General features: G+C 40.9%; 2 protein-coding genes and 1 pseudogene across 3 annotated transcripts in view; 1 reads left to right on the plus strand and 2 right to left on the minus strand.

Annotated features, from left to right (window-relative positions):
• The window catches only part of ABHD13 (abhydrolase domain containing 13), a 24751-nt gene extending 11126 nt beyond the window's left edge, over positions 1-13625 (minus strand). Inside the window, exon 1 of one of the 2 annotated variants that reach the window (XM_006086910.3) lies at positions 13377-13625. The gene's annotated coding sequence lies outside the window, so the exon portion shown is untranslated. Of the gene's footprint in view, positions 1-1085; positions 1255-13376 lie in introns of those variants that run through there. The other variant, XM_014454195.2, reaches the window with a different exon arrangement.
• LOC102429374 lies at positions 105-2325 on the minus strand (annotated as a pseudogene).
• Positions 13626-17646: 4021 nt separating the features above from the next.
• Positions 17647-25749, plus strand: LIG4 (DNA ligase 4). Its single transcript, XM_006086913.3, has 2 exons — positions 17647-17732; positions 22035-25749. Exon 2 carries the CDS (start codon positions 22064-22066, stop codon positions 24797-24799), a length of 2736 nt encoding a protein of 911 aa, XP_006086975.1. The 5' UTR covers positions 17647-17732; positions 22035-22063; the 3' UTR covers positions 24800-25749.
• Positions 25750-25984: the final 235 nt, after the last annotated feature.

Consider the following 25984-nt stretch of genomic DNA (forward strand, 5'->3'; position numbering starts at 1 on the left):
GAGGGTAGGCAGTTAGGGGCGACCAGACAGGCAGGCAGGTGACCAATTAGGAGCCAGCGGTCCAGGATTTTGAGAGGGATGTCCAACTGTCAGTTTAGGCCCGATCCTGGCACGAATTTCGTGCACCAGGCCTCTAATCACTCATAAAAAGCAAACCTCACTTGCTAATAATTCTAATGTATTTCTCTCAATTCACACTGCAACACCATACCCCTAAGTGGCACCAAACATTAATTCTTTCTCAGCTTCCAGTATATTCAAATTCCTGTGTTTTCCCCTCTGACCTACTCCAATTTAGGCATTTTCCAAGGTCCTATCTACTTACCTTCTTTCTCCTCAGTGATTTCATTCTTTCTCATGGTTCCAACTATCATACTTGTGTATGAAGTATTTCCATTGTCTATGTCTACTCCATCTACATCAATTTATCTGTTCCTTGAGTACCTGATGCTTCATCAACATCTAAAAATTATCCAAAACTACACACTCCTCACCTAACATTTTGCATGCTATATGTTAATTAGAAAAAAAGCATGTGTAAATACATATATTTTTTGAGGATTTATTGTAATTTATTGAGAGCCTCTCTCCACCCTGGCAGTCACTTTATCCACTTATAGATCTTGTGTGCTAGCCTCAGGAAGATAGCTGGGGGTAGGGGCAAAGAGTACTGCTTGATGAGACCCAGAAGGTGGCTGCAATTGTCTTCCTCATACTACATGAACACAGCCTATAGATTCAGCTCCTCATAGAGTGCCTTTACTTGGGCCACCTTCTCAGCCTCTTTCTACCCATAATTCTCCTGCAGGATCTGGCACTGTTCCAGAGAGGCCCATTGCAGACACTGAACCACCAGCCAGTTGCATTTGTTGTCCTGGGTGTCAGTGCCAATCTTGCCCGTCACATTGGAGTCCCCAAAGAAGTCAAAGTAATCATCCTAAATCTCAAAGAGTTCTCCTATCTCCAGCAGGATCTTCTTGGCATTGGCGTGTTCCTTCTCCCCATCAATGCCCGCCATACACCTGACAGCAGCTACAGGAAGAGAGAAGTACAAAGCTATCTTATACTTGACAATAGATTTGTACCTCTTTCCAGTGAATCTGCCAAGATCCATGCTGCCCTGGGGGGCTATGATGAGGTCCAGGGTCTGTTCAATCTCAGTCTGATAGGAACTCTGCAGGACGAGTTCCATCAGGTTCAGGTAATAGGGATGCTCCCAACAATAGAGGTTCAGCAGTCAGGAGACACATGCTTCCAGAAGTATAGCATCATTGATGGCATCCAAACCTATACCTGGCTTCTGATACCAGCAGATCTGCCCCCATCAGGTGAGGGATGAATCCATGTCATCTGACACCAGGAAGAAAGCTTAGAGCAGTTCCACACACCAGCCCACAGTCATGGCCAGTTGGAGACTATCAGCATCCTGCTTTGTTAGTTCCACCAGGCACCGTCATTCCCCGTTAGTACTTCCCTCCAATGACACTGTACTCCAGGACCTCCTTGAGCAGGGCAATAGCATCTTCTGTATCTGGATGCCCCATGTCATCCTCAGTCAGTACCTTGAAAATCTGGGAGAAGTACTCAATGAAATTCTGCTTTTTTTGGTCATAAACATCCAACTTTTGGTCTCCATTCATTCTGAGGAAGGAGTAAAATACTCTGTTCCTGAATGCCAGTTTTTCAACGAATATATTTTTTAAAAACATATGTTTGATTCTGAGTGTCAATATATAAGAAGATAATCTAAAATTATATTACAGTATCAAAAATAGGCATATTATTTAACATGCACAGATCTTATATTTGAAGTTTTAAAAGTCAACCTTAAAAATAATGTTGGTGCTTTTTTATTTAGATGAAGTAGTTAGAGATGTCATATTGATATTAGTAAATAATTCTGAAGAAATAATCTATTAAAAGCATGATTAATTTTTATAATATATACACAAGTAGATATATTTCCTTTTAAAAGAATGGTTTTAAAGTATAAGCAACATATTGATGTATTATATAAGCACTTTCATCATATGAATGCAACTTACAGATCTAGTAATGATCTTAAGAATTTTATGGTCCTCATTAATTTACTTAGTTCACATTTAGTGCTCCATGTGCTTCCTGTCTTTAAATATTAGCCCATTGTGACTATATAACAGCCAATTTAAGACTAAAAATACAAACAATTTAAAGCTGTCAAGCTCTCAGAACCACCATGTTGACTAGTGTTAGCTGAGCAGTAAGTCAATGGAGAGATAGGCACACTCAACTTACCTTAATCATCTCATATATATACTTGGAGGATTGCAAATGGTTTCATTTCTAAGGAAAAATATTTAAATAACTATTCTATAGACTGATGATCTATATATATAAAAGCCTAAGCTACTGGAACGACTGGAACAACCAGTCGTTGTGACACGCATTGACCACCAGGGGGCAGACACTCAATGCAGGAGCTGCCCCCTGGTGGTCAGTGCACTACCACAACCAACTTCCCCCCGGCCAGCCAACCTCCCACGGTCCTTCCCCCTGGCCAGGCCCTGGGCTGGGACGGGGAATCGGGGGTGGGTGGTGGCGGACGTGGCCCTTTTCCCAGGGGGCCAAGGGCCGGTCCCCTCCTTGGGGCCGGCGGCCAACCTCCCACGGTCACTACCCTGTCCCTTCCCCTGGCTGGCAGGCCCCAAGTGGCCTGCCATGTGGCAGGTAGCGAGGAACAGAGGAGGGGAGAAGGCAGCCAACCTCCCGTGGCCCCTCCCCCTGGCCAGCAAACCTCCCGCAGTCCCTCCCCCTGACCAGCAGGCCGGCAGCCCCAGTGGCAGCGCGGTGGCGAGGGGAAGAATGGGGAGGCAGGAAACCATGGGGTGGTCGGGTGCCGATGGTGGCATTGGCGTCTGGTGTCTGTTCCTTCTGCACCTGGCCCGGAGACCGTCACCTCTTCTCCCAACTCCACCCTGATCACCGGCCAGGCCTAGGGACCCCACCCATGCATGAATTTCATGCACCAGGCCTCTAGTTTAAAAATAAAAGAGATCAATACCAAAGTTATACCCAATACAAGGACAGGTCCCCAAGGAATTCTCAAACCCAGTTCTCACAATACAAGGACAGGTCCCCAAGGAATTTTCAAACCCAGCCTGGACCACTGAAGTGGTACCAAGGCTGGCTTTCAAGCCTCATGAGATTCCATTTCATTGTACCATACTATTTAAAAATTAAAGACAATGCTATAAATATGTGTGGTTACCTGCTATGTGAATCATAGTGCCTAGATACTATAAACTATTTCAAAATTATAAAAAACAGTTCTTGTTCTTAAGTAACTCATGATCTACTCAGGAAACCAGACATAGACATATAGAACTGTACATGTCTAACATAAGCTTATTTAATTACAGATGACACAAAGAAAGTCAAAGAAAGGGCCACAATTGTCCTTAAATATAGGAAAAGAAAAATAAAATCTTAAGCATGTGTCCTTTACAATATAGGTTTAGTAATATCTAAATTCCATCATGCTTGATTACTTATAGGAACCCAGTAAAAATGTATAGAAACTTTTTAAGGATTTCATTTACTTTTATCAAACAGCTGTCTATGACACTCATTTTTATTCATTTAAACACAATTTTTCACAAGAACTGGACGTATTCAAGCATAATCTAAATAAATACTTGGCATGGACAGTGTAGAGAAAAATCAGAGCAGTTGAACTGGATTAATCAACTTTATAAACCTGAGATCTTTCTATGCCAGTGATTCTCAAAGGGTGGTTGGTGGTTCCAAGGCCCTGGAGTCCCCAAGGCTCTTTCAAGGGATCTTGGAAATCAATATTATAATTACAAAGATGCTTTTTCATTGTCTGGCATTTGCATTAATGGTGCAAAATCAGTGGGAGGTAAAACTGCTGGTGCCTTAGCAAGAATGGTATTGGCACCAAAATGTAGAAGCCACTTATTGTATTCTTTATCACAATGAATTCCAGGAAATGGGATGATGAAATCAGTTTTATTTAAGAATGTCATTGAAGAAGCAGTTAAAATTATTAATTATATTTCAACAAAATGAGTACACAACTTTTAAACACTTTGTATGACAAATGTTTGACATAAAGCACTAGGTGCTGTGTAACGAAATATGAGTTGTGAGTTGAGTTAACTGCTTTTTTTAGGTGGCAACATTCTGACTTAAAAAGACAATTAACAAGTGGCTACTCAAACTCAAGTGTTAGGTAGATATTTTCTGGAAAATGAAGTTGCCAGTAGCTTCCCATGACTTAGACACTTTTCGGATTAAAGCATCATATTAACAAACTAGGGGCCCAGTGCACGAATTCATGCATCTTGAAAGGAACTGTGGGCTGTGAGGCTGCAGTGGACATGGGGATGGGTCTCGGCCCATTCTCCATGCCCATGCCCAGCCCCTCCCACAGTGGCCCCTGATCCCCTCTGCTGGCAGCCCCACTCCCACCGCTGCCACTCCCAAATGCCGACGACACCAGCCCCACTCGCACCCACAGGCAGCGCAGAGCAATTGGGGCCAGCGCCAGCAGCGTATGCGAGCGGTGGCTGCTGCCCCGATCGCCCCTCAGGAGCAGAGGGAGGTGGAGAAGCCCTCAGGGGAGATCGGGGCTGGCAGCCGCCGCTTGCACCCGCTGACGATGCTGAGTGATCAGGGCTGGCACAGAACGCTGGCAGCAAGTGCGAGCCGTGGCTCCGGCACCAGCTGTGAGTGTGAGCAGGGCCAGTGCCATCAGTGGGTGTGAGCGGCAGCTCTGGTGCCAGCAGTGGGTGCGAGTGGGGCTGGCACCGTCAGCATCTGCAAGTGGTGGCTGCTGCCCCAATCACCCCTCAGGAGCAGGTGGAGGTGGAGAAGCCCCGAGGGGTGATCGGGGCCGGCAGCCGCTGCTCCCAATGCTGATGGCGCCAAGCGCTTGGGGCTGGCACCGGGTGCCGCCAGTGGGTACAAGCAGTGGCTCCGGCGCTGGCAGCGGATGCGAGTGGGGCTGGTGTCGGCAGTGGGTGAGAGTGCCCTGCGGGGCCATGGCACGCGGGAGCAAAGAATTTTCAATAACCACCAGAGGCTTGCTCCCAAGACAGCAACTAGCGCCCCGCCTTGGTCTGGCACCCCCGCTTACCAGCTCCACTATCCCACTGTGGCCAATGCCCGCCATGTTCCGCGCTATGCCACCTGCTGCCAACACCTGCCATGTTTCGCGTGTGCCCCCTGGTTGTCAGTGCACATCATAGTGACTGGTTGTTCAGTTGTTTGGTTGTTTCGCCATTCAGTCTATTTGCATATAAGGGTTTTATATATATAGATGAGATTTTGAAAACCTATTAAACATGTCAACATTTGCAAGATCTGCTCAATATGGCAAATTATTATTTTCCAAAGGACCGATGAATGGTGTCACAAAATCAGGCATGGATTAAAAAAACAAAAACAATCCCATTTACCGCTGCACCAAAAAAATTAAGATACCTAGGAATAAACTTAACTAAGGAGGTAAAAGACCTGTACTCAGAAAACTACAGGACACTGAAAAAAGAGATAGAGGAAGACATAAACAGGTAGAAGAACATACTGTGTTCATGGATTGATAGAATCAACATCATTAAAATGTCCAAATCACCCAAAGCAATCTATAGATTCAATGCACTCCCCATTAAAATACCAGCAGCATATTTCACAGACCTAGAAAAAACTCTCCAAAAATTCATCTGGAATAAAAAAAGACCCCGAATAGCCACAGCAATCTTGAGAAAGAAGAACCAAGTAGGTGGGATCTCAATACCAGATACCAAGCTGTATTACAAAGCCACTGTTCTCAAAACTGCCTGGTACTGGCACAAGAACAGTCATATAGACCAATGGAATAGAATAGAGAACCCAGAAATTGACCCCAAACACTATGCTCAATTAATATTTGACAAAGGAGGCAAAAACATACAATGGAGTCAAGAGAGTCTCTTCAGTAAATGGTGTTGGGAAAATTGGACAGACACATGCAAAAAAAATGAAACTAGACCACCAACTTACACCATACACAAAAATAAACTCAAAATGGATAAAGGACATAAACATAAGATGGGAAACCATAAAAATACTAGAGGAATCCACAGGCAGCAAAATCTCAGACATATGCCAAAGCAATTTCTTCACCGATACAGCTCCAAGGCAATAGAAACTAAAGAGAAAATAAACAAATGGGACTTCTTCAAAATAAAAAGCTTTTGCACAACAAAAGAAACCATCAACAAAATAACGAGAGCCCACTGCATGGGAGAACATATTTGCCAATGTTATCACTGATAAGGGTTTAATCTCCAACATTTACAGGGAACTCATACAACTTAACAAAAGGAAGATAAACAACCCAATCAAAAAATGGGCAATGGACCTAAATCAGGGGTCCTCAAACTATGGCCCGCGGGCCACATGCAAATACAAATATTGTATTTGTTCCCGTTTTGTTTTTTTACTTCAAAATAAGATATGTGCAGTGTGCATAGGAATTTGTTCATAGTTTTTTTTTTAACTATAGTCCGGCCCTCCAACGGTCTGAGGGACAGTGAACTGGCCCCCTGTTTAAAAAGTTTGAGGACCCCTGGTATATTGCCTATCAAGAGGACCCCTGACCTAAATAGACACTTTTTGAAAGAAGACATAAGAAAGGCCAAGAGACATACGAAAACATGCTCAAAGTCACTAATCATCTGAGAGATGCAAATCAAAACGACAATGCAATACCATCTCTCACCTGTCAGAATGGCTATCATCAACAAATCAACAAGGACAAGTGCTGGCAAGGATGTGGAGAAAAAGGAACCCTTGTGCACTGCTGATGGGAATGCAGACTGGTGCAGCCACTGTGGAGAACAGTATGAAGTTTCCTCAAAAAGCTAAAAATGGAACTCCCATTTGACCCAGTGATCCCACTTCTAGGAATATATCTCAAGAAACTAGAAACACCAATCAGAAAGAATATATGCACCCCTATGTTCACAGCAGCACAATTTACAATAGCTAAGATTTGGAAACAGCCTAAGTGCCCATCAGCAGATGAAGTGGATTAGAAAACTGTGGTACGTCTACACAATGGAATACATACTAGGCTGCTGTAAAAAGGAAGGAACTCCTATCCTAGCATTTACAACAGCATGGATGGAACTGGAGAGCATTATGCTAAGCAAAATAACTCAGTCAGAGAAAGATAAATATCAAATGATCTCACTCATTTGTGGAATATAATGAACAATAAACTGATGAACAAAAACAGATCCAGAGACAGAGAAGCATTGATCAGACGGTCAAACCTCAGAGGGAAGGCAGGGGAGGGTGGGGAGAAGGGGGAGAGATCAATCAAAAGACATGTATGCATGCATATAAACCTAACCAATGGACACAGACACTAAGGGGGGGAGGGTAATGGCATAAGTGGGGGGGTGGGGGTGGGAGGGAGAGAATGGAGAGATAAGGGCACATATGTAATACCTTAATCAATAAAGAAAAAAACAAAAAACAAAAAACAATAGATTTTAATGTAACAGAGATAAAAAGTTCTTTGATATGCGTTTCAGATTCCACAATGTAAATGTCCTTTAAGAAACTACCACCTGTTAAGTACTGTAGTATCAAAAAATATCCACAATAGTGTCCTGGTGCATGGATTCTTGCACATTGAAAGGCAATTAATTGGAAGACATATTTTAATATTGCTATTTGCCATTTCTATACAATAGAAGTGTCAGAGATTAAAGAAAATTAGTAAAATGCATATGAATATATAAATTGTTTAACAATAACATGATATAACAACAAAGACATGATATAAAAACAACAAAAACATGATATAAAAACAACACAGCTTCAGAATGTCAACAAAAACAACCAAATTCACGATCGACAATGACAGATCAAAACAGAGGTGTGTGATTGGCACTAGGGAGAGCTTTATATGTATTGTGCATGCAGGAGTAAATATTTATTTATTTTTAAATTGCCAGTGCATGTCATATGTACCAGCTGGTTGGTCAGAAGGTCAGACAGATGTACAGTCGGTCGCTTAGCCTTTTATATATATAGATTATCTTGAAAGACTATAAAAATACTCCTTTTACAACTATAAATTTGTGTGGGCCTGATTTTTTTCCATATATTTCATCTAAAACAACCTACTGTGAGAATGAAACATGAAAATCTGCCTGTCTTCTATTAAGCAGACATTAAAGATATTTACAAAAATGTAAAATGATGCCACATTCCTTGCTATTTTTTCTAAAGACAATTGTTTTGCCCCCCAAAATGCTACTATGTTAATATGTAATACATTTTTTTACTGTTATTTTGAAACTAGAGGCCCAGTGCACGAAATTCATGCACTTGGGGAGGAGGGTCCCTCAGCCCAGCCTGCGCCCTCTCACGGTCTGGGGGCCCTCAGAGGATGTCCAACTTCTGGCTGAGTGGCACTCCCCTGTAGGAGCACACTGACCACCAGGGAGCAACTCCTGCATTGAGTGCCTGCCCCCTGGTGGTCAGGGCATATCATAGCAACTGGTCATTCTCTTCAGTCAATGTGCATATTAGCCTTTTATAATTTTGAAATGACAAAGTTTAATTTTATAACCTACCAGTTTTAATTTCTAATACAATAAATATATCTATATTTAGTCCACACATACAAAAACTCTTTGGAATCCTCAAATTTTTTTAAAACTGTAAAGAGGATTAGAAAATGTAAAGGGGTTCTGAGAATAAAGTTTGGTAACTACTTTTCTATACTGCCTACCTATATACCCTTATTGCTTTTTTTCCCCTAGAGACTATCTCCTTCAAATTTAGAATGATGTACTATGTTAAAACTTTTGTTCATTTAATATATATATACAGGTTACTAAAGCTTGCTAGATACTAGAAGATAAATATCTTTAATAAAAACACCTAACATTCTTCAGCTCTCCGAAGATCATAAACATAAGACAGATGAGAAATTTTAGAGACAGTACTTTTCAGCCTGGTTTACGCCCTGAGTGAGGCTTTTATCCAGTGAGTGCTGCATCCTACATTCTCAGATCACTACATAAGTCCACAGTTAAATGTGGTGCCCCATTTTCATCTAAATTTCTACATTTGTAAAAGGAAAAGGTGTTATCTGAATAACCCCTAAGATCTCACAAATTCTATTTTACAGGCCATAGAAAAATAAAAGGTAAAGTTGGAGAAATATGCATTAGATTATAAATAATAGTATCTTTACAAATAGAAGGTTGGTGCCCCTGGTTATGTGATTTTTAATAGTAATTGAAAAGTTACTGAGAGACATTAAGTATGCACCCAAGATTAAAAACAGGTCTCTAGAAATCTCTGATGTGCAAAGATGTAGTGATTTTATATTTCAATTGAGGTTTGTAAAACACTGTATTCATCATACATTTTTAGTCTTCTTCCCAGACCAGCCGTGGGCAAACTACGGCCGGCGGGCCGGATCCGGCCTGTTTGAAATGAATAAAACTAAAAAAAAAAAAAAAAACGTACCCTTTTATGTAATGATGTTTACTTTGAATTTATATTAGTTCACACAAACACTCCATCCATGCTTTTGTTCCGGCCCTCCGGTCCAGTTTAAGAACCCATTGTGGCCCTCGAGTCAAAAAGTTTGCCCACCCCCGCCCCAGACCTTCATCATCAAAATAACATATTTTTAAAGATCTCATAGTTAAAATTATAGAATATAACTTTGGCTAAACAATCTTTATGTAGAACAACATATATAGTATGTTTTAGGAGTGTGTTATTAATGAGAGGAGAGAAAGAAAAACCAGGAAATAAGTATACAAGGAACTGTCATGCGTTTCCATGAACTCAGCAGTGTTTGTTCTGTGCTTTGTTAATGGAACTTAGGTTATTCTCTCCAATAAAAAGTAAATGACGGCAAAACAGTACACTGAAGATTAATTCCAAGTCTAGAGTAACAACCACCCTAAACTTCCTCCTTGCCAAATGATTTTATTGCTCTCCCTCTGACATTGGTAATCTATTCGGATCACTTTTCCCAGCAACATTTTATACAAAAAATTAAAAAGAATAACAACTTAAATATATCAAGAACTAAAACTCAAACTGCAATGGTACATTTTAATTATTATAGTCCCAATAATTAGCAAAGTAAATCAGACAAATATGTTATTCTTTCAGTTACAGATAAAATTAATTTTAATGAAGATAAAAACTGTCTCGCCAAAAAAGGTAAATGCTAATTATTCTAATTACTTGTATTTGCAAAGTTTGCATTGTATTGCACATTGTATATTGATTTACTGATTTTGCCAATAGTAAAAGGTCTTTGAAAACTACAAAAGATTTTACTTATATGGGAATTTTCCAAGAACCATTTGATTAAAGGCTAACCAATTATAAATAAAAATATCCTAAGTCATTAGTGAACTATTACTTTTAAAGCTCCTTAGAGTCCATCTTAAATTAATAATTTTAGGAATACCTCGCTTAAAAATAAAAATTGTTCATACATTAAAAAATACCTACAAGTGACAGAACAATGCGTAGGTTCAAGTGAAAACTGTACAAAGTGGAAAGCAAATTCATGTGTCACGGCTGACATCTACATTACAGGGGAAGACTGAGTATCCCATGGTGCTCCGTAAGTACTCTGGGAGAACTCACAGCTTCTCATCACATTTCAGGTAATACAGAACTCAGATCCAGCCTTCCTGACTGAGTACATCTCCTTTTCTGCTAAGCACGGGGCAGTTAAGAAACCATGCCAGCTGCACAGCTGAAATGGAAACACAAATAGCTGCTCTCAGTCAGTGTGCTGGAGACACCACAGAATAAATCATCTATTTCCCTAATGGTTACCCACATGCCATCAATAATGAAAAAGCGTGTATTAATAGTCCTGTGGGACAAATGAACATAACTGCCTATGAAAATGTTGGATAGTAATTGAACAGTTCAGACAGCATTTTAAACTGGGATTTAAATCTGCTTGAGCAGATATTTCAATTATACTGGGCAGCAACATAATCGTATTTTTGTGCGTTTTCCTTCACTTGAAGTATGGAAGACTTAGTAAATATAGTAAACTCTTGACAGAAAAAAAAGATGATAGATTATTGTCACTTAGGAAGCCAATCCAATTTATTCAAAGATTATAAATATCCATAAGGAAGAAAATGGTAAAAAAAAAAAAAAAAAGAAAATCTACAAGGCTATCAATGCAAAACAGATGTTTGAATTAAGACAAAGAAATTCAGGAAGTTTCCTACTTACAAAGGGGTAATGTTCATTGTTAATGTTTTACTATAAACTGCATGGATGAAACCTATAATTTATTTTTAAACCTATAATTAATTTATGAAATCAATGTTACAGAAGAAGTGTCTCAGGCCAGCTCATAAATGCCTAAAATCCCAGTTCATGTTCTGGAAATTCTACACCTTCAAAATTCCAGTAACACCTATAAGAAGCAGTAACTGAAAATGTACTAATTTAGTAGCAGCCTATCTTATCAGGGAAAAATCTTAATTAGAATCAATTAGAAGAACTAGAACCTTCTTTAGGTGTATTCTAAAATGAGTATAAAAGGGCCTCAGGCATCCCTGAAGTGACTAAATAAGAATTACAGAAATTTTAGAATCTCTGAGTAATAATTGAGTTCTGAATTAATAAAAACAGAGATAGAAATACATTTTCCTGAGATAAGTGACAAGAGAGGGGAGATCACAGGAGAATGTTGGGTTAAAGATTCCTGTACCCACCATGAAGTCATATTGTTAACCCAGGACAACTTGGTTAGTAAATCCTCAGAGGGCGAGGGGCATGAAATGGGGCCAGGAGGCAGGTGGTGTGCCAAGATCTGTTTGTAGATGTTCACAGGCTGGCTGGCTTTCATCATTTCAAATTAACTATTAATGGGAGGCAGTGTAGTGCAGTGGAGAGTGTCTTGGGGCTTGGTCTATTAATAGCTAGGTGGCTTTTGCCAACTCTGCCTCTCTAAATATGTTTTCTCATGCGTTTAAGGGGATGAAACAGGTAAGTGCAAAACTGCTGAGATCAAATGTAAAGCACAGTATTAGTAAATGTAGTTACTTCTGTGAGGCAAAACTTAAGGTACTGTCAGTGCAGAGTCAGTGAAAGTAACTACAAGCTCTCCTAGGCTTGGATTAACTGAGTACTTGCACACAGGAAATAATTGGAGCAATGCCTTACTTTACTGCCAAAACCTTCAGAAAGTCTTCCCTGGACCTCTACTCCCTTTTGCCAATCATTCCATATTCTGTACTTGGTACAAAGTAATGTGGCGCTTACTATTATAGGACAACTCATTTGCTTTCCACAGCCTCTGACTTCCCTGATGAGCGTGACTTCGTCTTGTTCAACTCTCAGTTTTCAGTAGGTAGCAGTGCCAGGCACATAGTCAGTCTCTATAACAATCACTGAATTGTGCAGTCTATGCCTTAGGTAGGATAATTATGACATAACCCTGGGACGACTAAATGTTCTAGTTTAGTGGAATAAAATGTAACCTTTTAGTAAAAGATAGGTGATTGATCGAAGCATGTAGACAAATAAGTATTAATCTGTGCCGAAGAAACTAGGAGAGGATCAATGAAAATCAAACATCAACACTTAAAGCCCAGAGCCTCTGGTGCAGTTCCATTCAGGTAATAGTAAACATATGCAAAAGCTGTGGAATAAAGGACTTGTTCTTGGTCACGAGACCTTGGGTAATACTACTAGTAACGCGACTTGCAGAGAATAATTGTTCACAAAGATCGACAGCAAAACTGACTTCAATTGCATTGGGGGGGCGTACGGGGGGGGGGGGGATCTCCTGCTGTTTCTTAAACACCCAAAACTTCCTGCCCTGAAACCCGAAGGTGTAAACCTGTTAGAGACGTGGATGGGTCCGGGCTACAAGCCTCAGACCTCGAAGCTGGGATTTTTATGTCACTTTTCATCCGTGTGCGGGAAGTGCGGGGGTGGGACGGGATGATTTCTATGTATTGGTTTGCACTTGCTACTAGAAAGACCACTGATACGTGACTCTAAGATACGTTTAGGCACCGTCCCCGCAGGGCACCGGAGGCCTAGGTCCTGTTTCCACAAAGGGCGGTTCATCTGGGTCGCTACCCGCCGCTGTGGACTCGGCTCCTCCCGGAGTCGGCGCGGCGGGGAGCGGGCGCCGCAGGGCCTGGGCGCGCAGCCCCGCTCTCCCGAGGAGGCAGCTCAGGGCCAGGGCGCCAAGGAGGCGCCCGCCAGCCGCTTCCCCCCGCCCCACCCCCCAACCCGCTCCCCGCGACCTCCCTAGGATGAGCGGACCCCGCGGCTCTCGGGCTCCGCACCGCACTTACTTAGACCTGCTCGCGGGCTGCGCAGTCGGCCGCGGACACGCAACCAGATGCCGCGGAGCAGCGTCCCCCCGCGCCGCTTCCGTCGCTCCACATCGTCCTCCTCCCGGCGAAGGGCCGCCGCCGTCGCCTCAGTCTAGCAGCCGGAGGTCCTGCGGCGCCCTCTCGACTCCTCCACTTCCGGCCCACACGCGGTGTCGCCAGCAAATACTCCCGGCGGCTTCCACATCACCAGCTCTCCGCCTTGCTCCGTCTCTGCCAATAGTGGGAAATGCGCATGCGTACAAATCGAGGCCCGGGGCGTCCCTGGACGGTGGCCGAGACGGACAAGATACATCGGCGCCTGGCCGCAGGCATTTTCGAGTTTCCCCTGGGATTGTCTGCGCTGCAGAGGGCTGTCTCGCGACCTCCCCGCCCCAACCCGAAGACTCTGGGGTGAGAGCTCGGAACCCACCAGCTCTCTCTGCTGAAAGCACGTTTTCAGAAGAAAGTGTCTGGCATAGAGGGTTGTTAGGAGTATAGGAGTGAGTCCCTGTGCTTTAAAGCGCTTCCATAACTATTTTTCTCTTTTTGTTTTCTCCCGACCCAGCCCTCTCCTACTTCTGTCCGAGTGGACCATCGGGCAGATAGAGATTTTTGTGAGGCATGAACCTTGCGAGAATTAGGGACCCTTTTAAAGAAAAAGAATGCAACATTATCTTATTTTTGCAAATTACTGAAGTACATGACCAAGGGAACATTGCTAGGACCACTCTCCGGGTCTTGGAAGTGGCCCCGCAATTGTGCCCCTGCAACTAGAGCTTTATTAGCTTCACCGTCAACCCCCCTAGACACGTAATTGTACTGGATTGTTTATTTACAGATGCCTGTCCCCTGTCACTTGGCCATTCCCTATTCTGTGTACACTGTTTTATATTTACAGAATTTGTTAATTCTGCTACCAGATCAAGAGCTCCAGGTCAAAAAAAAAAAAGCTTGATGAACGTGTGGACAAAAAGGGGCCACATGCTAACCTCACTAATTTAGGGAAGGCCTGTGCAGCAGTCTTGCAAGCTCAAAGACCTAAAGTAACAACAAAGGATGGTCTGATATTAAAACTTTTTAAATGAAAAAGCTGTCTATGGTGGGTCGTCATGTCCTACACCAGTATTTTCCCTGACAAAGATCAACTTTGATCTTAAACGAGCCTATTGTGTGTGTGGGTTTTTTTTTTGCATCTATGATAACATAACTTTGGAATGTCAGGGTAACTTACAACTTCTTTTTCCCTGACCTCTCAGGGCACCAGGACTACAAATTCCCTCATTGTTACTGTTATCGTGTTAATTGTTGACTGCTAACTATGCTGTAACCACTTATATAAAAGAAGCATGTGTATATCATTTTACTTTTTACCCAAACTCAGGTTTTCCCTGCTTTGCTTTCTCCCACCTCCCTAATCCATCACCAATGAATTTCATGTAACCTACTTACATCTCCTCCTTCGATGGTAATTTATAAAAATAGGTGAAAAACTGCCATTTTCCAGAGCGTTATCTCAATATGTTTAGATTCTGCTTCCCGGCAATTGTCCAGTTTGGCTCAAATAAACTCACAAAAATTCTTTACAGGTTTGAATGTTTCTTTTTTTTTTTTTTTAATTGTCTAAAGTTTTACCTATGTCTCCTTTTTCCCCAGTTGACCCCTCCCTCCCAAATGTTTCTTATGTTAACATTAACTTCCTTTTGTTGAACACCAAAGTGCCAGGCACTAAGGTAGACTGCTTACATAAATAAACTAATAATCACAGCAAAGCTATAAGATGCTTAATGAAAAAGCCTTGATTCTCTTTGAACCAACCATAAGAAAGTCTAAAATAATAAAATGTCAGTAAAAATCAACAGCTACTGAAACCTAAGGACTGGGTTTGTTTTCATTTCTCAATCCTGTATACCTAGGGCATTTACTATGTCATAGTAGGTGCTCAATAAAGGTTTGATAATAACTTTATTTTGAATCCTTGAACAGATACTAGAAGAGTCCATAGTTGATTTCTGGGCAGCTGTTTATATATGTTTTATGAGTTATATATCATGTGTCATTATGAATTATGTATTATTTCTGTATTAAGAGACAAGAATGTTACAAGAAAGGGGACCTGGCCCTTAGCAGAGCTGCTTAGGGCTGGCCAGTAGTGTGTGGGTTCTTGACTCCATGTAGGGAAAATTGTACAACATGAGTACAGGTGAATTTTAGAGGACGCTTATTAAAGCTGGGAACAGTGAACCAAGGAAGGGCCTAGGACAGGGTGGGCAACATTTTTGTGAGTGCGTGCCAAAACCAGCAAAATCTCTGACTCAAAATTCTTCTGCGTGCCAACCCTAATTTTTTGAGAACATGTTACGCCTACTTGATATCTCTTAAGATGTACGTATGTGAAGAAGCTTGAAGAAATAATAAAATTCATTCGAGCGACAAAAACACAGTATATGATGATGAAAAATACATTTATTTTTTAATGTACACATGTACACTGATAGTCCGACAGAAAACTTTATGACTCTGTTTGATATTATCAGTGGGACTTTTGCTGCTGCATCACTGATGACAGAGATTTTACATCAGGTTTATATTTCGTGACCTTCAGAGATATGCATGAGCTACTACTTTCATCCATCAGGCTACTCCTATTATGAAACTTAACAAAATTCATCACTGAGAACAAAGATTCACAAGTGTATGTGGATGAAAACATGGAGAGTAACACTGTTGCAAAGTTTTTTAAACAGAAAAAATTTTCTGGAATGGCATTCCAAGTCCTCAATAGTTTGTTTTCGACACTATTGAAATTGCTCTTCCCCTCTCTCATCAATCCATGTCTATGGTCTTTAAGATAACTTGTTATGTAAAATTATTTAACTATCTAAGATGCACCTACACTGAATTTATCTGAAAAATAAAAAAGTCGATATTAAGAAAAAAACTGTAAATGGAAGATTATAAGAGAAGGTTTCGCGTGCCGGCAAGTTACTGGCGTGCCAGGTTTGGAACGCGTGCCAGGGGTTGCCCACCCCTGGCCTAGGATAACAGAGGAAGGACTACACTAGGACCTAGTCACTAGGGGAAGAAATGAGCCTTGGCAGCGCTGCTTCGGATCACTAAGAAGTCAGAGAAAAGGGGGCCTTGGGGACAGGATATTTGCCCAGGATGAACTGCCACTGCCCATTGCTGCCCTGGCTGAAACCCTCTGGGGTCCCTTAGAATTTAGGAGATGCGTGCCTGTGGGGGAAGAACAGAGGAGGGGTGCTTCCGGGAGGGAGAGCGCTGCTAGGACCTTCGGTTTGAGGAATTTAAAGGCTTGGAGTTTAGGGGACGATTCAACAGAATATTCATTAGTTTTATGTTGATGTGCCCAAATGAGATTTATTCCCTTCATATCCCCTTGGATATGGCATATGACACTAATTGGATTTCTGCTATTTCCCTGTGTAGAGTGATTTAAACTATTTATCCTCTGGTTGGGGAGGCGAAGGGCAAACCATTTACTCTTAAATGTGCCTGGTTTAGGGAAGATAGGCTTTACTAAATGGCTGCATACTGCTTGTTTGACTCTGTCTCAGTTTCCCTACTCTGCTTGACCTGGCTTACTAGCCTGTCTCAAGAACTCACATGGAAGTTGTGTCATCATGAGAAACAAATAGGACAGACAGCCTTAGACAATATTGCAAAAGCCAATTTTCCCACTTAAGTAACAGCAGAGGGATTGGGATATCCTCTTCAACCCATGAGCCAACCAGCCAGATGAGTACTGGTGCCACTGCCACTGCTGGCAAACAGGAACAGAACCGAGAGCTGTCACTTTCCGCCAGGCAGGCCAAGCAGAGAAAGGACTTCATGGTCGGAGCCAATGCACAAAGGGTTCTTGGGTCTCCCACAGCTACGAAAACAACTCTCATGGGTCAACCTCTTGCAAAAAGCACCCGCTGCGCTGGGAGGCTATTGGAAGCTGTGTTTGCAGTCACACTGCTACCACGGATCCCGGGTTCTCCGCAGCCTTGCAGGGTGGGTGCTATCCCCAGGACCCTTTCCCAAGTCCCCCGCCGGCTTCCAACATTCCTATGACGTCATGGCTTTCCCTAGCCTACAAGTGCGACCGCGCATGCGCGCAGCATGCTGCGGGTGGCGACTGAGCCTGCGCGGGAGCATCAGGCGAGCCGGCTTCGCAGTTGCGGCGTCAGGTTTGGCGGCGGTGCCAGAGGCTTCGCGTCAGAGAGGAGGAGTTTTGTGGGGCCAGGGAGAGAGCCAGCGGTGGAGTCTGGGCCGGCGGAGGCTGCGCCAGAGTGACGAAAGCAGGAGAGGGCCATCTTGCGTCCAGCAAAGGTTACACATTCATTCTTCTTCTTTCTGGGCAAAAAGTTTTCCAGTTCAGCCGCCCCCTGGATGCGTAGGGGAGAAGTGCGGACCACAGGGCTGACCGCGCCGCTTCGGCAGCGGGTCTTTGGGCTCTTGAACGAGACCCCACCCCTGGGACGTGCGGCCGGGGGACTGGAAGTGCCCCCACGTTTGCCCCTCACGAACCGCGCTGGCGGCTTGAATCGCATGCATTCTGATTCCGAGGACACCCCTCCCCCGAATGGGGACCCTCGGGTTCCGAGAGAAACGGGTGTGTCCAGGGCCGGGATTTCATCCACGATCCATGGGAGGATTTGTTGGGGCAGAGGAGTGGTGTGGAGCGCCGCAGGGATCTTGCAGGCGTGTGTCGGTGGAGATGGAAGGAGAAACCATAGGCTTGGAGGGAATTACCTTGTTTCTCTTCTTACCCTCGGACTTTCATTAACTTACTCGCTCCCGCAGGCTTCTGGCTTTTTCTTCCCACTGATTTCTTTCCGCTGGGATGCTCCCCACGTGTCACCAAGTGCCGTGGGAACCCTTGGTCTCATAGGGAAACAGCCCCGCTTGTCCAGGATTGCAGAAGGAACCTGAATGGTACCACTTTCTCTCCAATAACATAGCATTGAGTCATCCCCCATAGCCGCAAGCTTGCTAGTGTTTTGTTGTGTCTCCTAGACAATATAGGCAGCAACTGGATGGATGAGTCATTGTGTACTAATTACTTTATATTCATTCTCTTGAAGTCTTTGCTTATTGTCGACAAGTGTTCCCCTTCTTATCTGCTTAGTATTTTTAATACTTGTGTTTTAAATACTGCTTGGGTCGGGGATTTACCAAATGCTAGGTACTGTGTTAAGCACCTTAAGTGAATTATCTGATATCATCATCTTAATTTCTGCAGTTATTAACCCCATTTTACACTTCAGGAAACTGAATCTTAGAGAAACTAAGTAGTTGCCCCATATCACACAGCCATTAAATGTTGGAGTCCAAGGTTGAATTCATTTATTGGACTCCAGAGCCTGAGCCCTAACCACAAACCTGGTTTTATTTTATTTTTTTCAAAAATTGAAAACGTAAGCTAAAATAACCCCAGAATCTGGAAAATAAAATTAGAGCACATGTAAAAAGCAGTGGAAATCCTAACATATCAACATACAGTTTAAATGAGTAAAAATATTTTTCTATTCATTTTATACTAATTTTGGAATTCTTGTTATCTATATAAGCAGTCTTACATGTGTGTGTGTCTTCATCTATAACTAGATTTCAAGATTAGTATAAAATAATTTGAGTCTTTTCCTGGGACTTGTTGAGGGAAACTGACTTTAAGACCATAGAGAATCAACAGACCCATTGAAAACTGTATACCAATACTTGAACATTTAAAGAAGTATTTTTCACATACTTAATCTTAACATACATTATCTAAATTATAAAAATAACATTATGTACCAAAATATTCTGGCTTGAGGGAGCATGTTTTGAGAGGTAGGACAGTTAACATAACCAGGTGGTGCATTCAGTTATGCAAATGAGACACCATGAGGGGAAGCAGTTAGTATATTCAAAGATAAAAGAATGTAGTCTCATGGGTTTATCTCTTGATCTAACTACCTCAGTGGAAGTGGGATTTTCTTTGTCAGGAATAGACTGGAAAATGTGTGTGTGTCTTTCCCTAGAGGCCAATAAATGGCTGTTGTGAACCTTTCCTAGTGCAGTCATAGCTGTTGAATATTTTTTTAATATAGTTTATTGATTTTTTACAGAGAGGAAGGGTGAGGGATAGAGAGTTAGAAACATCGATGAGAGAGAAACATCGATCAGCTGCCTCCTGCACACTCCCCACTGGGGATGTAACCAAGGTACATGCGCTTGACTGGAATGGAACCTGGGACCCTTCAGTCCGCAGGCCAATGCTCTATCCACTGGGCCAAACCGGTTAGGGCAGCTGTTAAATATTTTTAACCTGAGTGCCTCCAGCCATGTGCCTCTCTCTCTCTCTCTCTCTCTCTCTCTCTCTCTCTCTCTCTCTCTTTCTCTCCTGGCATTCTCCAGTATGGTTTCCCAGGAACTTAACTGTAGGTATTTAGTAATTCATTAAACAAACAGACCTATGTCTTGCCAGTCGCTAGTGGCACAAATTGTAACATGATTTCTGATCTCTGGAGACAGTTTAGTAAGTGTGGTACAGCAGTTAGCCATTCATTTCTTGTGCTGGATAACGTAGCCTTGTACTCATAGTGTATTTGATGGTTTTTGCTTGTAGGAGTGGGGGATTTTGTGGTCTCTGTACTATAGCAGTTCATCCCATCCCCTGTCTGACACTGCTCTGGGCTCTCTGGGCTATCTGGAATGTGCCAGCAGGTGTCTGAAACCACTAGATAATAGCAGAAGTCTGTATTTCTGGAGCACACATTGTTACTTAAAGTCTCTTTGAAAAGTAAGTGTTATATAGTTTAAACCAGGGGTCCTCAAACTTTTTAAACAGGGGGCCAGTTCACTGTCCCTCAGACTGTTGGAGGGCCAGACTATAGTTAAAAAAAAAAAACTATGAACAAATTCCTATGCACACTGCACATATCTTATTTTGAAGTAAAAAAACAAAACGGGAACAAATACAATATTTGTATTTGCATGTGGCCCGCGGGCCGTAGTTTGAGGACCCCTGGTTTAAACCATAGATTCTGATACCTTATAGATTCTAATAGAACTTGCATGGATATTAAAAATGTGAAAAATAATTTCACACTTGTCATGACTGCTTTAGGAAATATTCTAGACCTTAGCACAACAAGGTACCTGTTATTTCCTTTCTAACTTTAGAAGCTACTTCAGTGAAAAGCTCTGTGTCATGACACACTGTTGTTTTTATTTTTGTTAAAGCATTTAGCATTTTATAATTAGTTCCCATTTGTCCCTTTTTCTTTACAGGGTGTATGCTCGCCTAAGGCAATTCTATACTGTATTTGCCCATAGCACTGTGCCTTGTTCATATGCAGTCCACACTGCACATATCTTATTTTGAAGTAAAAAAACAAAACGGGAACAAATACAATATTTGTATTTGCATGTGGCCCGCGGGCCGTAGTTTGAGGACCCCTGGTTTAAACCATAGATTCTGATACCTTATAGATTCTAATAGAACTTGCATGGATATTAAAAATGTGAAAAATAATTTCACACTTGTCATGACTGCTTTAGGAAATATTCTAGACCTTAGCACAACAAGGTACCTGTTATTTCCTTTCTAACTTTAGAAGCTACTTCAGTGAAAAGCTCTGTGTCATGACACACTGTTGTTTTTATTTTTGTTAAAGCATTTAGCATTTTATAATTAGTTCCCATTTGTCCCTTTTTCTTTACAGGGTGTATGCTCGCCTAAGGCAATTCTATACTGTATTTGCCCATAGCACTGTGCCTTGTTCATATGCAGTCAGTGAATTGGTGGGTGGGTGGGTGGGTCGGTCTAACTGGCAGGGAATATAAACAAAAAAAGTGTACTAATGAAATCAAATTTATAAAACTGTAAGTAACCATGTTAAAATATAGAACTAAAAGAGACAGGTCAAGTGAGGATTTCATGGAGAGGGTATTTTGAGTTAGGTTTTGAATTTCAGAGTGATTAGGCATAGCTAGCAGTGAAGGAGTGGAAGTAAACAGCCATAGGCTTTGTCTGAAAGAAGATACCTTTCCTTCGTCCGTCCTTCCTTCCTTCCTTCCTTCCTTCCTTCCTTCCTTCCTTTTTTCTTTCTTGCTGCTTCTTCTTTTTTTTTTTTTTTGAAAAAAAACTTCCTACAAAGCCAAATTTCAATTCAGTGAGCTAATGATTATTTGAAAACATCTGTTTTAAGAAGTTTGTTTCTGGTACTGTGTCTGACAGAGAGAGAGAGATAAGAAGTTCAGAAATATAGTGAATTGAGCCTTATTTGTTACTATCATTATTAGCAATCATCTTTTGCATTATGTGCTAAACAAGGAATGGAATACTTTCAATAGAAGCTGTAATTTAGGGAGTAGGAAAATTAAAATAATTAAATTTAGTATTGTAAATTACAGACAATGGGACTACTGATACTTTTGATAATAAATACTAAATAGAATTAAGATAAAATAGTTGGTTGTTATTAAATGTAGAGATTGAAAAGACATTATTTGCAGCATTTATAGCATTGATCCATTTTCACTTGGCAAACATTATGAACCAGGTGTTCTCTTTAAAGACTTTACATTAAATATTTAGTTGAATTTTATCTTTTACTTAAAGTTACTCTCTTTCTGTTTTATTAGTTGAACCAGAGGATTCACCCATCGCTTCTATGGCTGCCTCACAAACTTCACAAACTGTTGCATCTCACGTTCCTTTTGCAGATTTATGTTCAACTTTAGAACGAATACAGAGAAGTAAAGGACGTGCAGATAAAATCAGACACTTCAGGGAATTTTTAGATTCTTGGAGAAAATTTCATGATGCCCTTCATAAGAACCAGAAAGATGTCACAGACTCTTTTTATCCTGCAATGAGACTTATTCTTCCTCAGCTAGAAAGAGAGAGAATGGCCTATGGAATCAAAGAAACAATGCTTGCTAAGCTTTATATTGAATTGCTCAATTTACCTAAAGATGGAAAAGATGCTCTTAAACTTTTAAATTACAGGACACCTACTGGAACTCGCGGAGATGCCGGAGACTTTGCCATGATTGCATACTTTGTATTGAAACCAAGATGTTTACAGAAAGGAAGTCTAACCATCCAGCAAGTAAATGACATTTTGGATTCAATTGCCACCAATAATTCTGCCAAAAGAAAGGACCTAGTAAAGAAGAGTCTTCTTCAGCTAATAACTCAAAGTTCAGCACTTGAACAAAAGTGGCTAATACGAATGATTGTGAAGGACTTAAAGCTAGGTTTTAGTCAGCAAACTGTATTTTCTCTTTTTCATAATGATGCTGCTGAGTTGCATAATGTCACCACAGATCTGGAAAAAGTCTGTAGGCAACTGCATGACCCTTCAGTAGGGCTCAGTGATATCTCCATCACTTTATTCTCTCCCTTTAAACCAATGCTCGCTGCAATAGCAGATATTGGGCGAATTGAGAAGGACATGAAAAACCAGAGTTTCTATATTGAAACCAAGCTAGATGGCGAGCGTATGCAAATGCACAAAGATGGGGATGTATATGCATATTTCTCCCGAAATGGCTATAAATATACAGAACAGTTTGGTGCTTCTCCACAAGAAGGTTCTCTTACACCATTCATTCATAATGCATTCAGAACAGATATACAGATTTGTATCCTTGATGGTGAGATGATGGCCTACAATCCTAATACACAGACTTTTATGCAAAAGGGGAATAAGTTTGATATTAAAAGAATGGTAGAAGATTCTGATCTGCAAACTTGTTATTGTGTTTTTGATGTATTAATGGTCAATAATAAAAAGCTAGGACATGAAACCCTGAGAAAGAGATATGAAATTCTTAGTAGTATTTTTACACCAGTACCAGGCAGAATAGAAATAGTGGAAAAAACACAAGCTCATACTAATAAAGAAGTAATTGATGCTCTGAATGAAGCAATAGATAAAAGAGAGGAGGGAATCATGATAAAACATCCTCTATCCATTTATAAGCCAGACAAAAGAGGTGAAGGATGGTTAAAAATTAAACCAGAGTATGTAAATGGCCTCATGGATGAACTGGACATCATCATCGTTGGGGGCTATTGGGGTAAAGGTTCACGGGGTGGATTGATGTCTCATTTTTTGTGTGCTGTCGCAGAGAAGCACGCTTCTGGTGAAAAACCCTCAGTGTTTCATACTCTCTGTCGTATTGGCTCAGGTTACACCATGAAAGAACTGTATGATCTGGGTTTGAAACTGGCCAAGCATTGGAAGCCTTTTCATAAAAAAGCTCCACCAAGTAGCATTTTATTTGGAACAGAGAAGCCAGAAGTGTACATTGAGCCTTGTAATTCTGTCATCGTTCAGATTAAAGCATCGGAGATTGTTCCCAGTGACATGTATAAAACTGGCTGCACTTTGCGATTTCCACGAATTGAAAAGATCAGAGAAGACAAAGAGTGGCATGAGTGCATGACTCTGGATGACTTAGAACAACTTCGAGGGAAAGCATCTGGAAAGCTTGCGTCTAAACACCTTTATGTCGGTGGTGATGATGAACCCCAAGTAAAAAAGCGGAAAGCTCCTCCCAAAATTAAGAAAGTTATTGGGATTATTGAGCACTTAAAAGCACCTAACCTTTCTAACGTAAACAAAGTTTCCAATATATTTGAAGATGTGGAGTTTTGTGTTATGAGTGGAATAAGTGGCCATCCAAAGCCTGACCTGGAGAACAGAATTGCAGAATTTGGTGGTTATATAGTACAAAACCCAGGCCCAGACACGTACTGTGTTATTGCAGGGTCTGAGAACATAAGAGTGAAAAATATAATTTCTTCAAATAAACATGATGTTGTCAAGCCTGAGTGGCTGTTAGAATGTTTTAAGACCAAAAGCTGTGTGCCATGGCAGCCTCACTTTATGATTCATATGTGCCCATCAACAAAACAACATTTTGCCCGTGAATATGATTGTTATGGTGATAGTTATTTTGTTGATACAGATTTGAACCAACTGAAGGAAGTATTCTCAGGAATTAAAGATTCTAGTGAACAGACTCCTAAAGAAATGGCCTCTGTGATTGCTGATTTAGAGTATCGATATTCCTGGGACTGCTCTCCCCTGAATATGTTTCGAAATCACACCATTTATTTGGACTTGTATACTGTCATTAATGACTTGAATACCAAAATCGAGGGAACAAGATTAGCTATTACAGCCTTAGAGCTTCGATTTCATGGAGCAGAAGTAGTTTCTTGTTTAGCTAAGGGAGTGTCTCATGTAATCATTGGGGAGGATCATAGTCGTGTCGCAGATTTTAAAACTTTTCGAAGAACTCTTAAGAGAAAGTTTAAAATTCTGCAAGAAGGTTGGATAATTGATTCAATAGACAAATGTGAGTTACAGGATGAAAATCAATATTTGGTTTAAAGCTTGTTTTTCTAGTGAGGAAATCATCTGATTTGGCCAACCCCTAACAGGTGATAATGATAAAATATTAAACTAAATTTTATTTTTATCTCAATATCTATGCTTGAATAATATTATTAGATATAGGAAAACAATAATTTTCACTTTTGAAGTAGACAAGACAGTGGACGGAAGCCAAGAAAGAAGAAATTATTTTAGCAATGTAGTAGTTGATGGGAAAAGTTTTAAAAAAAGATTTTTATGTAATATCCCTATAACGATCTAGAAGTTTGACTCAGATATTAATAAAATACATGTAGAGAGTTTTAGAGTCAGAATTTTAACCTAAACAGGATTTTCTGAAGTCATAGTAGTTTTTATCTAATAAAAGCATTATAAGGAAAAAGCAGAATTGTAACAATTGGACTTGTAAAAATAAGTCTTTTAAACTAAATCCTGAATTTTGAAAAATATCAAATGTTGTAAACAAGTTTATTTTTTAAGGTTAAGGTCAAGCTCATGAATAAGACCTTGCTAGTGATATCATTAGCTAAATTAGGGGAAGTGGAATGACAATGTTCTAAAAACTTAATTAGATCAATATAAATGATAGTCACAGAGTGATTTTTTTTAGATATAGTTCATCTCCAAATGGCATGTGTGTTGTAGCTTTCACTACAGAGAAATAAATTGCCTTGACTTTTAATAATACTTACTATCCTTAGGTTAGTTAAAGTCAGTGTGCATTGTATATATTGTGTCTGGATTTCTATGCCAGATTGTGGAATATAGCTTACATATTGTGAAAAATATACTTTCATGACACTATTGAAATACTTATTACTTGGTACCTGAGAAACAGTGTGTAGGTTATTTATAAATAATTAGAAATGTCACCCAAACAGTGGAACAAGTGTATGTAATTTTATTACATTTCTTAATTTAAATAAAATATTTATATACTATTGAAATGATTTCTTATGGTATATTTACTTTAAAGTAATAATAGTTATTTCAATCAGATGTAAATATTGATTAATTCAAGTCAGGTTCCTATTTAAGGTCATTTGTATTTTATATTCCTTAATGAGTTTTATTTAAAAACTTGAGGCCCGGTGCACGAAATTTGTGCACTGGGGCGGGGGGGGGGGGGGGGGTCCTCAGCCCAGCTTGCACCCTCTCCAATCTGGGACCCCTCGAGGGATT

This window comes from Myotis lucifugus, unplaced genomic scaffold (genome assembly GCF_000147115.1).
Source record: "Myotis lucifugus unplaced genomic scaffold, Myoluc2.0 scaffold_33, whole genome shotgun sequence".
NCBI lineage: Eukaryota > Metazoa > Chordata > Mammalia > Chiroptera > Vespertilionidae > Myotis > Myotis lucifugus.

Coding starts and splice junctions, on each gene's coding strand:
- LIG4 (XM_006086913.3), top strand. CDS start 22,064: ATGGCTGCCTCACAAACTTCACAAACTGTTGCATCTCACGTTCCTTTT.